Source organism: Podarcis raffonei, chromosome 1 (assembly GCF_027172205.1).
Source record: "Podarcis raffonei isolate rPodRaf1 chromosome 1, rPodRaf1.pri, whole genome shotgun sequence".
Taxonomy (NCBI): Eukaryota; Metazoa; Chordata; class Lepidosauria; order Squamata; family Lacertidae; genus Podarcis; species Podarcis raffonei.
In genome coordinates this window covers 12,553,910-12,569,647 of record NC_070602.1, presented here as the reverse complement: position 1 = coordinate 12,569,647, position 15,738 = coordinate 12,553,910, and the positions used below count along the sequence as shown (strand labels likewise).

Below are 15,738 nucleotides of genomic sequence, written 5' to 3'. Positions count from 1 at the left end.
ATTTGCCACCACTCACAGCTCAAGACCCTCAAGGACTTCCTCTCCCCATAAGAACCAACCTGGACCCTGCGATCTTCCTCCGTGGCCCTTCTTTGCATGTTTCTCCCACGAGAGGTCTGGAGGGCAGCAATATGAGAACGGGCCTTTTCTGCAGTGGCTCCTTGCTTGTGGAAAGGTCTCCCCGGGGAGGCTTGTCTGCACCTTCACTACGTATCTTTAGGAGCCAGGCAACAACGTTGCTCTACAACCAGGCCTTTGGCTGAGCAAACAATTGGTTTTGTATTGTTGTTCTTATTAGAGCAGGAGGTTTTGTATGGGGAAGTTATTGCATTGGGAAGTTTTTAATGTTTGATGTTTTATTATGTTTTTATATGCGCTGGAAGCAGCCCCAAGTGGCTGGGGAAAGCTAGCCAGGTGGGGAGGGAATTAATAATAATAATAATAATAATAACAACAACAACATACCACTGAGCCATACCGATTTAAACAGGGCATCCCAGAAATTCAGAAACCATCCTGGCTTCTGAGTGGATCATAGAATGTCCCATTTTTTTGGTCCAGAGCTCCTGGACTCCTGTGAGAGCTTGGGACCAAAAAAACCCTGAGTGCTCCAATTTGGATCACCTGGATGTTGGAGGGTACCTTATTATGATATGCATTCTGTGTTTTCACTTTTTAAATTTATTCTGTAAACCACCCTGTGATCTTTGAATGAAGGACGGTGTATACATTTACTAAATAATAACAATCATCACTGAAGTTAAAGCAGCTTTGTCCCACGAATGAACAGTGCTGCCTCACCTGAGCCATGGACGGTTTCTTCCTGGCACTGCCAGCACTGACTGGCAGCATCTCTTGAACCCACCTCCCTTGAGTCACAAGGGGGTGGGGGGCAGAGTCCTTCCCAATCCTGGTACTCCTGAATTTCCGGGGTGCCCTGTTCGGTTCTTTGGATTGAACTCTTTTGTTCAAGCTCACGGGAGAAGGAATTTGAGGGCCAATGGGAGTACTGGGGAAAACATTGCTAACAAATCCATGGGATGAGCTGATTGCAGGAGGGTTAATGCACAAAGGCAGCAAACTGCGGTTTTTGGGACCTGAGTGGGTGACGGCAACCAGAGGGCGCATCACACACTTGAAAGGGCACGACGTGTTGGATGCGCTTTAGATCTATGGCGTGCAAGTTCTGCAGAGTTTGGAATTCCCCAGCAGATGTGGCAGAAAGTGGTAAAGAAAGAGAGAGGTGGGGAGGGGGAGCCATTAGCCATAACTGGGACGGGAGGCCAGGAGCCACGTTAGATCAACCCAGCAGTGAGTTAGGAGAAGCAGCGCGGCACCCAACCCCCTCTCTGTCCCACTAAAAAGTCAATAAAAATAAAACGAGCGATTGCAAAGAGGGCACTGCACCAGCTCTCTCCAGACAATGAACTTGAGTGCTGATCTAAAAATACTGTCTGGGCAGATCAGAGGAAGGAGAGCCAGGCATTGAAATAAGGGCAGTTGTCCCAAGAGACAGCTTTTAATTGATGGTTCCTGCAGCTTTGATCATGGCAGCGGCTCACTCTATTTTCTCTGAAACCAAAATATTTCTGAACATTTCCCCCCCACAAAAGTAGCACACGAACACACACACATACGAGTGCCTGAGCTGCCAATGGAAGTTTTTAAGTGACCCCTCTCCCCCCCACACACACACACCCAAAGAAAGGAAAAGCATCCTTCAGAGACACAAAGAAAAAGTGGCGGATTGTAACAAAGGCATCTCTCTCAAAATGAAAATCCATACCACTGCAGTCTAGCCTTTTCCCCATTCATTATTAACAGCTTCCATCTCCAGCAGACACAGATAACGAATGGACTGGCAGTGGGGGGGGGGGAATTGCAGAAAAGCAGGGTGGGAAATCTGATTCGATCTTTGATGGTTTAAATCACAGGTCTTCAACGAGGGGGTCGGGAGCTAAAGGTGGATCATGGGGTCACAACACCAAGCGGATGCTGTCATGTTGGACTCCACCGAAGGCCAACTGGATCAAAGGAGCATTACACATGATGTCCTGGCCAGGGCACGTTCTTCTGATGAGACACTCATTCAGTTTCCATGTGTACTGCAAGTGCTTGTGAAACATGGACCACTTATAAACGCCGTCTCCAACTCCTCGAAAAATTCCATCAACGGTATCTCCAAAAAATTTTGCACATCACTTGGGAAGACAGGCAAACTAATGTCAGTGTACTGGAAGAAGCAAAGATCACCAGTGTCGAAGCAATGATTCAACATCAAATTCGCTGGGCTGGTCATGTTGTTCGGATGCCTGATTATCATCTTCCAAAGCAGCTACTCTATTCCAAACTTAAAAATGGAAAGCATAATGCTGGTGGTCAACAAAAGAGGTTTAAAGACTCTCTCAAGGCAAATATAAAAAAATGTAGTATAAACAACAACAACTGGGAAACACTGGCCTGCGAGAGCTCCAGTTGGAGAGCAGCCTTTACCAAAGGTGTCATGGACTTTGAAGACACTCTAACTCAGGAGAAAAGGGAGAAACCCGCTAAGAGGAAGGCACACTTGGCAAACCCTCACCATGATCAACACCTATGTCCCCACCATGGAAGGATGTGTGGATTCAGAATTGGCCTCCACAGTCACTTATGGACTTACAGTGGAAACCATGTTCATGGAAGACAATCTTATTCGGCTATGAGTGATCAACAAAGAAGAAGAAGTATCATAGAATTGTAGAGTTGGAAGAGGCCCTTGTGTTCGTCTAGTCCAGGCATAGGCAAACTCGGACCTCTAGATATTTTGGGACTACAACTCTCATCATCCCTGACCACTGGTCCTGTTAGCTAGGGATGATGGGAACTGTAATCCCAAAACATCTGGAGGGCTGAGTTTGCCTATGCCTGATCTAGTCCAACCCCCTTGGCAATGCAGGAATATGCAGCTGTCCCTTACGGGGATCAAACCTGCAACCTTAACATGACCAGCACCACACTCTAACCAACCGAGTTATCCAGCTTAAAGAGCAGGGCTTTTCAGCAGGTATGTATTTCCGGCCAACCACTGCCCCCATTTTCCTATTGCTATGCCTAGAGTGAGGAAGCTCTGCATGGAGAAGGGATCACTTTCTGGCATATTTCTATGGCTTGCTAGACTTCTCCTGGAGTGAACAGAAGCTGTGGTGAGGAAGCCCGGTTGCCTGGCAGTTTCCATCATGGCAGTTGCTGCGGGGTTCAGAACATGGTGAGGGGGGAAAGTAGGCGCTCAAGCCTTCCCCCTATCCACCTGTCCCTCAAGAATTAGAGGGGCAGTTAATCCTTTACAGCTCAGGGGGCATCCAGTCACCTCCTCCAAGAGTCCAGTCACACAAAGAGATATGCTCATTCACATATTTTCAGACACACATCATTCTCGCTGGTAGGAGAGGAACTGCATCTTGAACTTCAGGGATTAAATCAGAGATCTGTCCTACCAGCCACAATGTACCAGCCACACATCCTTTGTGTCCAGGCAAAACAGGTATTGCAAGGGATCAGGAAAAATACCAAAGCCTTCTTAGCAGAAGGAAGAACAGGAGAAAGAAAGAAAGAAAGAAAGAAAGAAAGAAAGAAAGAAAGATGATAGATGATAGATGATAGATATAGATAGATAGATAGATGATAGATAGATAGATAGATATAGATAGATAGATGATAGATTAGATAGATAGATAGATAGATAGATAGATAGATGATAGATAGATAAATAGATAGATGATAGATAGATAGATAGATAGATAGATAGATAGATAGATAGATGATAGATAGACAGATAGATAGATGATAGATAGATGGATGGATGATAGATAGATAGATAGACAGACAGACAGACAGATAGATAGATAGATATAGATAGATATATATAGATAGATAGATAGATGATAGATAGATAGATAGATAGATAACACAATAAGAGCACATCTCTTTGAAAACCACATTCATTTCTCAAAAAAAGTAGGGGGGAGATCATTGTTAATGCTAAGCAAATTTAGCACCCAAGCGAGTGTGCCCCATGGAATAGAGTGAGGCTATTTCACATTAGATATACTTAGGGCCGCACCACGGTTTAAAACAGTATTTTGGGCTGACCAAGAGAACTAAATCACTTCATACCTGCAAAGTATCCACAACACCGACTGCCAAAGTCCTGTGCTATTCCACAAATCACTTCCAAAAGACGCAACTTTGCAGCCAGCTTCCATGCATAAAGGAAAACAAATGGTAAAACCTACCGGGGGCTCAGGAGAGAAGGAAGATGACTTCAGAGCTGCAGGGTGAGCCCAGGGGCAAATCATGTGCTATACTCCTTCCTAATCTAATCAGGGGGATCAGCTAATTCCTAAATCGCAAGAGGACAGAGCTCTCTTTTCCAGTCTGTTTTTATGAAATGAAAACAAAATATTGCAAAGCACAGGCCACTGACGGTCGACAATTGAAACAGACTTGGGTCTCAATAAAAGTTCTCAGGACTGTGGAATGACACTTGCTGAAGTTGGCTTCTGCGATGTATTGAGAAAAGGTAGCAAAATAATAATCATCTCATACAAACTTTCACTGTGTTGCTTTTGCAACATTTTACAAAAACGTATTGCAGGCAACAAGAGGGAATGAAAGAGGCTTTACTTGTTTGGATTTCTAGCTCAGTTCTCCTGGGCTCTCAACTTCCAACAGAAGGAAAACAAACAAATGAAATTTGCTCACCTCGGAGCTCGCTTCAATTTGCTAGAAGCAAATTACTAAATACCTACAGGCTTAACCCAGCAGTTTTCCTTCCAAAGCTTCTTTTCCACCATGACTGAGTAAGCCCACTTTTCTGCTAAAGGTATTATGTTCTTTATTCCATTAATGATTTAAACCCACTTCCAATCCTCAAACTTAGGGAGGGGGACGACTAAAAGGGTCTACAAGAGCCGGATTGGTGGTGTAACGCAAAACCATACACCTGTTGCACGAGACTTTCATTAACGGATCAATGCGTTGAGAAGAGTGCAATACAGCCCTCGTGGGATCGTCGTACTCCTTCAGAATAATGAAGAAGGGATAACGTAGAAGCATAGAATCAGAGTTGGAAGGGACCACGAGGATCATTTAGACCAACCCCCTGCAATGCAGGAATCTTTTGCCCAGCATGAGATTCAAACCCACAACCCTGAAATTAAGAGTCTCACAATAACACAATGGAATTCATAGCAGTGGCAATTAACTGAACATTTATTCAAAACCCCATTAAAACTAATCGGTTTAAAAATCAACCCAGCAAAACGGATCAACTATTTATTGTTTAAATTTGTAGGCTTCATCCAAATACCTTAGGGTGGTTCACAGCCCTGAACATGATAGAATGCATCCCCCACATAAAGCCCTGTACAATTCAGGACCACTGCAACTGAAGAAAGCCCTTTGTAGGAGGCCTTTCTCCAGGTGAGCATCAGAAATGAGGCAGGTGCCTTCTCAGTGGTGGCCCCACAACTATGGAATGCTCTCTCTAGGGGAAGCTCACCTTGGGACTACTCTGCTAGCTTTTCTGGCACTGAAGACCTTTTTCGTATTTTCCCAGACTACTAACTCTGTAAATGATTATTCCTTCCTTCCTTCCTTCCTTCCTTCCTTCCTTCCTTCCTTCCTTCCTTCCTCTCGCCTTTCCTCAAAAAGAGATTCCTTGCCTGTGGAAAGCAAGCAATTTTAGACCAAAGGATTCCAGAACATAGACTGTGCCTGAGCCTGGTATCTAAATTTGTGAGTGACCTGAGACAAGCGAGTGCTCAAGCCCTGGAGCCCTGTTCCGCCTCAGAAGTGAATGGGGTTGTGCAACATCAGGTGTTGTAATTGGCAGATATTATGAAGCCTCTGCATTGGCGAGGCATGGCAGAAATAACAGGGGCCGCACCTTTACCTTTGCCCAGTCAGTCTACCATGTTCCACCTGCACTGCAGGGCTCCCATTGAAGTCCTTGCTCTGGTGGGGCGACATCCGCACAATACACTTAAAAGCAGCATGACACCACTTTAAACAGCCATGGCTTCCCCTAAGAATCCAGGGAATTGCAGTTTGCTAAAGGCGCTGAGAGCTGACAGCCAACCCCTATTCCCCACACAGAGCTACAATTCCCAGAGTGGTTTAGCAATCAAGGAACTCTGAGAATTGTAGCTCTGTGAAGCGAATAGGCATCTCTTGACAACTCTCTGCACTCTTTGCAGAGCTCCAGTGATGCTTTGGGGGGAGCCATGAGTGTTAAATTGGCGCAATAGTGCTCTGCAGCAGGGGCAATCAGCATCAGGTATGGTTGGACTACAACTCCCATCAGCCTCAGCCAGCAGTGGATGATGGGAGTTGTAATCTAACAACATCTGGAAGCCCCACATTGGTTACCCCTGCTCTGCACCCTTAACAAACTGCGGTTCCCCAAGGTACTTCGCATCACTTTTAGAACGCACACTTCCAGATGTGGATTTCGATACAGCTACCCACTTGCCCAGGCAGGTAGAAGAAGAGTTTGGATTTGATATCCCGCCTTTCACTCCCTTTAAGGAGTCTCAAATCGGCTAACATTCTCCTTTCCCTTCCTCCCCCACAACAATCACTCTGTGAGGTGAGTGGGGCTGAGAGACTTCAAAGAAGTATGACTGGCCCAAGGTCACCCAGCAGCTGCATGTGGAGGAGCAGGGAAGCGAACCCGGTTCCCCAGATTACGTGACTACCGCTCTTAACCACTACACCACACTGGCTCTGATATGGTGATATGGACAGACATCTGCCATGGCAGGGAAGGCAAGACCACGTCTATTGGCCATGGCTCCAAATACCTAGCACCCAACTGGTCACACCCCAGGCACCCAAGCAATGCAACTGTACACACTTAGATCTTCTTCTTAGTAATGCTGTACATAGAACCATAGAATTGTAGAACTGGAAGTGTCATCTCGTCCAACCCCTTGCAATGCAGGAATTTCAACACGCAGCCTCCCATCCAATCTGTAACCATACCGGACCCTGTTTAGCTTTGCAAATGTGCAGGCAACAGACAGGCATGGCCAACAGGCTCAAAAGCAGCAGGATGGCCTGCAGACCTGTAAAGTTGGGTTCTAACAGAACTCTGAGCATGCCGAAACTTCCCACCAATTTTCAACCTACTGCAAATGTTAGTTTGCAAGGAGCTGGTCCATAAGGTGCATAGTCAACATGGCAGCCTTCCAGATGGTACTGGGCTGAGACTCCCGTCAGCCCCAGCTAGCATGCCCAATGGTCAGGGATGATGGCAGCTGCAGTCCAGAATCTGGATGATGGCACATAGGCTGCCCCAGATGTAGGCGAACTTGTGTAATCTCCAGCAGCCGACAAGATAAGACAGGCAAGGGATGCAAATTAATTACTCTGGGGATTGACACGGGAGGGCGGTTGTGCTTTACAACGGCACGGCAAGGATCTGGCTTGCATGACATCTATTGCCACCGGGAAGTTTCCTTGAGGCTGAGAAGACAGTCGCTTCCTTTCACCTTTGTCTGCTGTCGCAGCTCATCACGGCAAGCGGCTCCTGCTGAACGCAAACTCCTGGCTCGCTCCGAGCAATGCAAAAAGGAGCTTGTCATGTCTGCTGGAGACGTCACAGGTAAAACTGACAGCCACCAGCCACACAGGGCTTGCTCACCCTTATATTTTGCCCCTCTCTTTCCACCATTTAAAGCTCAATGTCCAAGCATTTATATCTATATTTATATTTGCCCCGAACTTTCCCCACAGAAACCAGCTCTTTTAAACTGAATCCGAGCAAACATCAATTTGGGTTTTCCTCGGACTGACGGTTTGCTCCAATCGAGCTTTAAAAAGAGCTGGGGGGGGGGGTTGGCAGGGAAAGCTCAAGGCAAAAAAGGGCTCTTGGACCTGGAGCTTCAAATCACAGGCTGTGCCTGGAAAGAACGGAGGAAAGGTAAATGGAGACAAGCCCTGAAAGGGAGGAGGTGTGCCTTTTGAACACAACACATGGATGAAAAAGAGGTAGATGCATACCTGCGAAATCTCTCTCTCTCTCTCAGCTCAAATAAAGAACAGGGAAAGGATGGCTCTAATACCTGATCCCAGCTTAGAGAGGATTTTTGCAAGGACAAATACGCCCGCATGGAAGATTAAGGTCACGAGAAACTGCCGTCACTGAGACCAGCCTCCACAAGTCCAGCAAAGGATCCCTTTCCCTTCCCTTTGCAACTGAGATGAGCTTTAAGGGTGAACTGAAAGGAGACTCCTGTCAGTCTTAATCATAACAATAACTGCATTATTTGCACCCCGCCCATCTGACTGGGTTGCCCCAACCACTCTGGGGCGGCTTCCAGCAAATATAAAGCAGAATAAAGCATCAAAACTTCCCTGTGCCAGGCTGCCTTCCTTCCAACACACAAGGGGTTGCCAGGGCAACAACTGGCCTTCAAGACAACTCTAATAATATGTGGTTGAGGGGAGAGGAAGAGGTCGGTCGGTCTCTTTAGCTTTCACCACCCCTGTCCCATACCTTTTGGAATATCGCTAAAGCTTTACTGAGGTGTGCACATTCTTATAATATAATCACTGTATGTTCTGGCGTATAAGACAACTTTTGAACCCCGGAAAATCTTCTCCAAAGTTGGGGGTCGTCTTATACGCAGGGTATGGTTGTGGCAGGTGGAGGTGGCGGCGGCTGGCTTGGTATGACGGCGCGCAGAAGGATGGGAAGAGCCGCTCCCACCTCCATCCATGGCAGCCTCCCCTTCCCACCGCGAGGTGGTGCACGGCTTCGGCCGGGGCTCGCCCGCCCTGCCACCCTGGGGACTGCTGGATAGCAGGCAGAGCAGGGGCAAGGGCCAAGAGGGGGGCATCGCCTCCGCCTGGCTTGGAATGGCGACGGGCAGAAGGATGGTAAGAGCTGCCCCCCACCTCCATCCCTGGCTGCCTCCCGAAGAAGCAGCAACCGCGGCAGCCTCCCCTCCCCACTCATAACTTTTTCCTCCACGAATCTGCCAAAGTTAACACCACCCAAGCCCATCGCTGCCTCCTGTGGGAGCGAGTTCAAATCTCATGCAGATCTCATTTTGGCATGGGTAAGGAGGGGCAAGGTTGCGTTGCACCAGATCCACGATGGCAACCCCACACTCCTGCTGAACGGCTAACTCCTAATCACCAGCAAAATCAAGACTTGCAACAGAGAGGGGGAGAGAGAGAGAGAGAGAGGCTCGTTTTGGTCCCCGGCCAACTGGTTTTCCCATACAGGTACCTGTAATTGCTTTCTTCTCGCCTTTCTCCAGCTTCGCTTGGGGCGACTCGGTCTCTCCGCCGTGCTCCAAAGGCTGCTCTACCCTTTTCATGACTGCGCTTTTGAAGCTCATCTGAAGCTGGCTGGTGTATTTCTCATGCTGAAGGGCAAAAGAGAGACACACAAACGTCTATAGCGCAAGGGTGGGGTAGGGGGAAAACCTATCCCAGCCCAAGGGCAACACTCCCTTTCTGAGCAAGCCTTCGGGGGCCGTGAGACAATTTTTGGGCAGAGCAAAATAAGCGTTAAGTTTATTCACGGGCAAACTTATTCATACACTCTTTAGCCACTATCCAGGCAAGCAAGAAGTATTGTCGGAGTTCAAGGACAGGGCCGGATTTAGATTTGACGAGGCCTTAAGCTACTGAAGGTAATGGGGCCCTTTATATGTGATATTTTAGGGAGCAGGCTAGCAGGCGGGGCCCATTACTTACATCATAGGAGCCTAGACAACACAAAACACTGTTGCTGTATGTAGATTTTATTTTATTTGTTTTTTATCTTATATTCTAGAAATGTACATTCAGGGGGTTTTCCCCCTTTAATTTGTTTTTTGGGGGGTGTCCCAAGAGAGTGGGGACTTAAGCTATAGCTTGTTTAGCTTATACGTAAATCCGGCACTTTTCAAGGACACATTCCAGCCAGGCAAAAACAAGTCGGGGATGGTGAGAGGTGCGACTTGGGTGGCTGTGTAGACACAAGAGGAACACCTGATGTGAACACCTGCAAACAGGTTGAGGTGAACGCTCAGGGCATGGGTCTGAATGCATATGAAGCTGCCACTGGGACAAAGCAAAGCATCTCTGGGCCTAGTCGGTGCTTGGATGGGACTGTCTGGCCAATTGGGGGGGGGGACACACCCAGAATCATAGAATTTTAGAATTGAAAAGGAACATCAGAGTCATCTAGTCCAACCCCCTGCAATGCAGGAACCTTTTAATTGAAATTAATAATTTGTTGCTGTTACAGTGTGAGAATTAAACAGGAATGAGGAAATGGAAAAAAATTGGTAGTATTTTGCAGGGGGGGTGCACAAAGGGAAGAAGCTTGAGGAGAAAAGGGGCTTCTTTGCAGTCCTGGGGCAGTGCATATAGACACCATGGCAGCCTCAGATCCCTTATTTTTAATATTTTAAAAAACTGACAGGGTTGAACTTTTAAGGTGGTCTGCCTGCTTGGGGAGAGCCTGCCTACTTGTGTGTGTGCGTGTTTTATTTTTTTGTGGGGGTTGTAGATGTTTTGCCTGTTGTCGTTCAGAAAGGCGATCATCACTAGCTTTTCTTTCTGTGAAATGGGCTTTGTTTGCGTGTCCATGGCAGCTTCCTGGATTTCTAAGAAGGCTAGAGACATTTCTCATAACCCGTTGCTGAAACAAGCCACTGTTTCCAAATACAATCCCCCCTCTCTCGATCTTTTGTGAAAGCTCTTTTGCCCTGCCTCAGAATTCACACAAGATCTCCAGTCTGCACTGTTGTGTTTCTTTCTTACGATGTGTGTATTATTTTCTCAGGCTCGGGCAGCCAAAACATGGCCCGAATCCTGCCCGACAACTTTGCCTGAGCCATGGACTTTCACAAGAACCTCGTCACTGGCTGGCTTTAAAAGAAAAAGTACGGTAAGTGAAATTGCTAGAGCTCATGACTCTGGGCCAAAACTTTGACAAGGTGAAGGCAGCCTATCCTATGGAACAGGTGGAGGTATATAATAATCAGCGAAGTACCAGTCTTGGCAAAACATGGAACTGCCAGATAGGGATTAACTCTGATCTAAGATTGTTTCAGCATGCTGCACCGGATGTTTCTCATGGGAAAGCTCTGAAATAAATGGGAGTGGTGGTGCAAAGGTGCATCTGTGCTTTTTGCACAACACCTGTTCTCATCAACAAGGCTGAATGAGAAGCTCAGAATGAATTGTGCACGCCACACTCACGCTCCTCCACTGGGGGTTAGATGACCATCAGTCGTGTATGATCTAGCTGAGATTCCTGCATTGCAGGGGGTTGTACCGGATGACCCTCCCAACCCTATATGAACATCTGGAAAGCCAAATGTTCCCCACACCTAAGCTTAAGCCAATACTATCTACCCGGATGCAGGGGGAGAGTCCGTTTGCATTTTTTAGTGCAGAAAGTATTGATCTGATGTGTACAGATCTTTCCTATTCCAATTGATTCAATTGGAAGCTTCTCTGTGTGAAAGAAACAAGCAGAAGGTTCGTGGTGTTTGGGTTATTCCTTCCGAGAAGCTGAGTGCAGCTGGTTTAAACTGGTTCTGTTATCTCTTTGAGTCAAGGTCATGCTGACTTATAAAAGTAAGGTCAGAAGGAGCCTGGGCTTCACTTTCTCTTTCTCTTTCTGTCTCTCTTCCTTCTGGTGTGGTGTTCTGTACATAGTATGCTTAGTGCTAAGGTTTAGTCTTATTATAAGTTATTGTAAGCTTAAGTCTGCTGCAACTGGATTCCTTATGGACAGTGCCAATCCTGAATGTATTGGATTTGTGACCATTATGCTCATTTGACTTGAGTAGCAGTAAAGCTCTGCTGGATGAAATATTAATTGCCTCTGGTCTATTTTTTGGTAATCCTGCAACGTGTTTAAGTTTTTACTCTGCTAACTATACGTTGGAATCTGCTCTGGATCAATATTGTGTAGAATTCCCTGACACTCTCTACAGGCACAGAAATGACCTTCCCAATATCAGCCAATCTCGTTATCCATGGAAACATGCAGAGCATGCATCCCACCACTGAGCCACACAGCCCCTCATTTCTACTGCTAGGAGAGCTATCAGAGGCATCAGATCCCACGCCTCCTATGAATCTAGGAAATCCCATTTCCCCGACACCCGTTTTGGGGGGGTTTGCAAGCTAAGCAGCAGGGAAAAAATGGTGTCGAGCCACTTGTGCAATACCCCTGAGCTGTAGGAATACTTCACTAGTGCAAGAAGCGTGTTATAAATAGCCCCCCTTATTCTCATCCCACCCCCCCCCAAACAAACACAAAAAGGAATGCAAATGCTCACCTTTAGTGCTTCTTCTGGAACCTTGTGCTGGATGTGTTCGAGCACATACATGTTTGCATGTAGAGAACACGTTAAGGAAAGAGGCAGAGGGTTTTTTGCAGGACTCATCTACTGTAACATTATTAGAAGCCAACGGCAACTCCTCTCCCAACACAGTCATGTCAGATGATTTCAAAGGAGCCAGAAATAAACATTCATCATACAGCGGCTGAAAAGGGAAAGTGTGTAAGGGGATGCAGATTCACCACCTGTGACAAGACTGGTTTGCGATGCGGTGCATATGTCAAAACTGAACATTGCTGTTATAATTGAAGTGCATTCCAAATTTTCCCACTCCCGCCAGCGGGGAGCTATCAAAACATCTGCAGGCCTGCTGTTCATGACAGCTGGGGTGGAAGTTGCAGAGCAGGATGATCAGCCCCAGATCAGGGCCGATGAAGTGATGCAACAGCTTGGGATCCAGCAGATCCCTGGCCGTCTCAGCACAGGCCCAACAGAGCTTTAAGATCTTCCAAGGAGATCCTGTTAGCCATCCCATGACCAGCAGATTATCACTTATCGATGAGGAAGCAGGACTTCTGGGTTGTAGCACCTATCTTTAGAATACTGTCCCCCTGGTTGTTTGAGAGGAAAACAGACGCCAGCTTTAGATGCCACTTTAAGAAGTTTACGCAATATTTCAAGCTCTCCAATTCTCAACTTTCAATCGTACACTGCCCAGTTTTACTTATAATACAGTTTCATTCTGTTTCTGCTTAGTTTTTAGAAAGTGTCATTTGTTATTGTTGTATATGTACATGAAAGGATATAGAAGAAGAGGAGTTTGGATTTGATATCCCGCTTTATTACTATCCGAAGGAGTCTCAAAGCGGCTAGCATTCTCCTTTCCCTTCCTCCCCCACAACAAACACTCTGTGAGGTGAGTGGGGCTGAGAGACTTCAGAGAAGTGTGACTGGCCCAAGGTCACCCAGCAGCTGCATGTGGAGGAGCGGAGACGCGAACCCGGTTCACCAGATTACGAGTCTATCGCTCTTAACCACTACACCACACTGGCTCTCGACACTAACCCCCCCCCCATTATATCTGCTGATCATGATTTGCATAAAGAGAGAGAGAGAGAGAGAGAGAGAGAACAGTATATAAATTCTACAAATCAATGAAGAAAAGTCACTGCATCTTCAAAAGAAAAAATACACAGCACACCAGCTAGGATCACCTCGCAGCGAAAACTTACATCATTTCTACAAGGAAGTAAAAAAACAAAAACCTCAGGTGGTCAAGAGAGGAAAAACAGGTGATTCAGAATCACAGGAGGAGAAAGTTTATGCGATGACATCATTCCTTTCTCCCTGCCTGCCTCTCCCCCACCCCCACCCTTCCTGCCAAGTCCTCTTACACCTATCCATCCAGCTGCAATTAAATTAAACTATACTTCAATTGGCAAGGAGGACACTTGAGAGCCCCTGAATGGCTGCGCCAATCCAGAGCATACCCTTGCAACAAGCAGAGTGCATTCCATTCATTTCAAATGAGTTCTCCTATGAAGGGTTGCTCACACTAAAATATTTTTAGAAGAAGAAGAAGAAGAAGAAGAAGAAGAAGAAGAGGAGGAGGAGGAGGAGGAGGAGCCACCTAGGAAAATCCCTGCTGGATCAGACCAAGCATTTGGTTCTCACAGTGTAAGGCCATCCAAGTCAATGGTCATCACTACTGCACATAGTTCGAAAAACCAATGCTGTCGCGCAGGCCTCTTCTCAGACATAAATGTGGTACCTTAAACCCAGGTTATGGGTGCAACAACGGAATGTCTAGGCATGCCTTTTAAATAACAAGAATGCAAAGCTGAAAATGAATGAACAGCAGCTAAAATATTACGTTTGTTTAGTCCTTCCCCCTGCCCACCCCCCATAATATTCTTGTATTCTTCTCCAGTCTTCGGAGAGTAGCTGGAAGCGGGGAGGCAGAAAAAGGTCCTCCTTTCCTTCCACTCTGCAATTTTTAACTTGAAATCCTAGGCGCAGTACTGCGCCCAGAGCTCAGAAAACGCTCACGCTAATGAAACTCCATATCGCAAAATGTGCCTAGAACAGCCATCCCCAAACTCGGCCCTCCAGCTGCTTTGGGACTACAATTCCCATCATCCCTGACCACTGGTCCTGTTAGCTAGGGATGATGGGAGTTGTAGTCCCAAAACAGCTGGAGGGCCGAGTTTGGGGATGCCTGGCCTAGAACAATGGGAGTTTCGAACGCTACTATACAGGCCATACGTCCCTGCTTGGTCACTGCTCAGCAGAGGCAGCTAGAAAGTGCACACCCTCTTCCGCCACCTTGACCGCCATGTTGCCAGACACTGTGGCACACGGGCACTGAGCTGTCCAGCTTCCAGAATCACATGGGAAGGGCAGATTCGCTGCCAGAGGAATCCTTGGCTAGGCCTGTTCCACTCCGTGCAAGTGAAAGGCAGCACCCTTAAGAGCAAAGAGGGGGATGTTTGAGCATAGCTGTCAACCGTCCCTTATTTGGCGGGAAAGTCCCTTATCCCAGCGCCGTGTCACGCTGCTGTCCCTTATTGATGATGTCCCTTAAATTTCCCAGGTTTCAAAGGAAGCAGCTCCTCTCCCTCCCTCCCTGCCAGCCAGGGAGGAGGGAGGCTCCAACTGTGTTGCTTGGCTGCGTTGCTCACCCAATAAGGAGTCTAAGAACGACTGGGGGGGTGGAGCTTGCATGCCTTGTGCCGATCAAATTGGCCTCATTGCCTGGGGACTCGCCTTTGCGCAGCACTTCCCAGCAGAGAGGTGACGGTGGTTTCCCTTGCTGCATCCCCTTTGCCGGGTTGCTGCACTGTGGGAACCACCGCTTGAGGCTTCGTTTGGCTGCTGGCTGGGCTTTCTGCCTTTGGCTCGGAGGGGCTCAGAAGTTGAACATACCTGCGCTCCGAAAATCCCTTATTTTGGCTGCTGGTCCCTTATTTTCGAGGCTGCTGGTCCCTTATTTTCAAATCTGTAAGTTGACAGCTATGTGTTTGAGAAACCCAGCTGCGGGTGGTCCAAGTTTGCTCAGGTGACAAAAAGGCTTTCCAGCCATGTCCTGGGCCCCTCAATCTCTCTCATCGCCAACAAAAACTAATAATAGATAAAGAACCTACCCACGTGACGCTGACACCAAAACCTCACACACACACCATGTAAAAATACCAGTTTGCTATCTGCCCCCTTTCTCTCTCCTCCTCCTCCAGCCTCATACTGTCTGTTACATTACAGTGGTACCTTGGTTCTCAAACTTAATCTGTTCCAGAAGTCCGTTCCAAAACCAAAGTGTTCCAAAACCAAGGCGCATTTTCCCATAGAAAGTAATGCAAAACGGATTAATCCATTCCAGACTTTTATAAACAACCCTTAAAAC

General features: G+C 47.1%; 1 protein-coding gene across 5 annotated transcripts in view; it reads right to left on the bottom strand.

Annotated features, from left to right (window-relative positions):
- The window catches only part of CEP170B (centrosomal protein 170B), an 89,306-nt gene that overhangs the window by 48,019 nt on the left and 25,549 nt on the right, over positions 1 to 15,738 (bottom strand). For 4 of the 5 annotated variants that reach the window (XR_008332977.1, XM_053410244.1, XM_053410366.1 and 1 more), the window contains exons 1-2: positions 12,336 to 12,437; positions 9,278 to 9,416 (exon numbers count right to left, since the gene is read on the bottom strand). Coding sequence is in view for 4 of the 5 variants with exons in the window: in XM_053410244.1 (XP_053266219.1) it covers positions 9,278 to 9,416; positions 12,336 to 12,386 (190 nt within the window). In the remaining variant the exon portion in view is untranslated. Of the gene's footprint in view, positions 1 to 9,277; positions 9,417 to 12,335; positions 12,438 to 15,738 lie in introns of those variants that run through there. The other variant, XM_053410519.1, reaches the window with a different exon arrangement.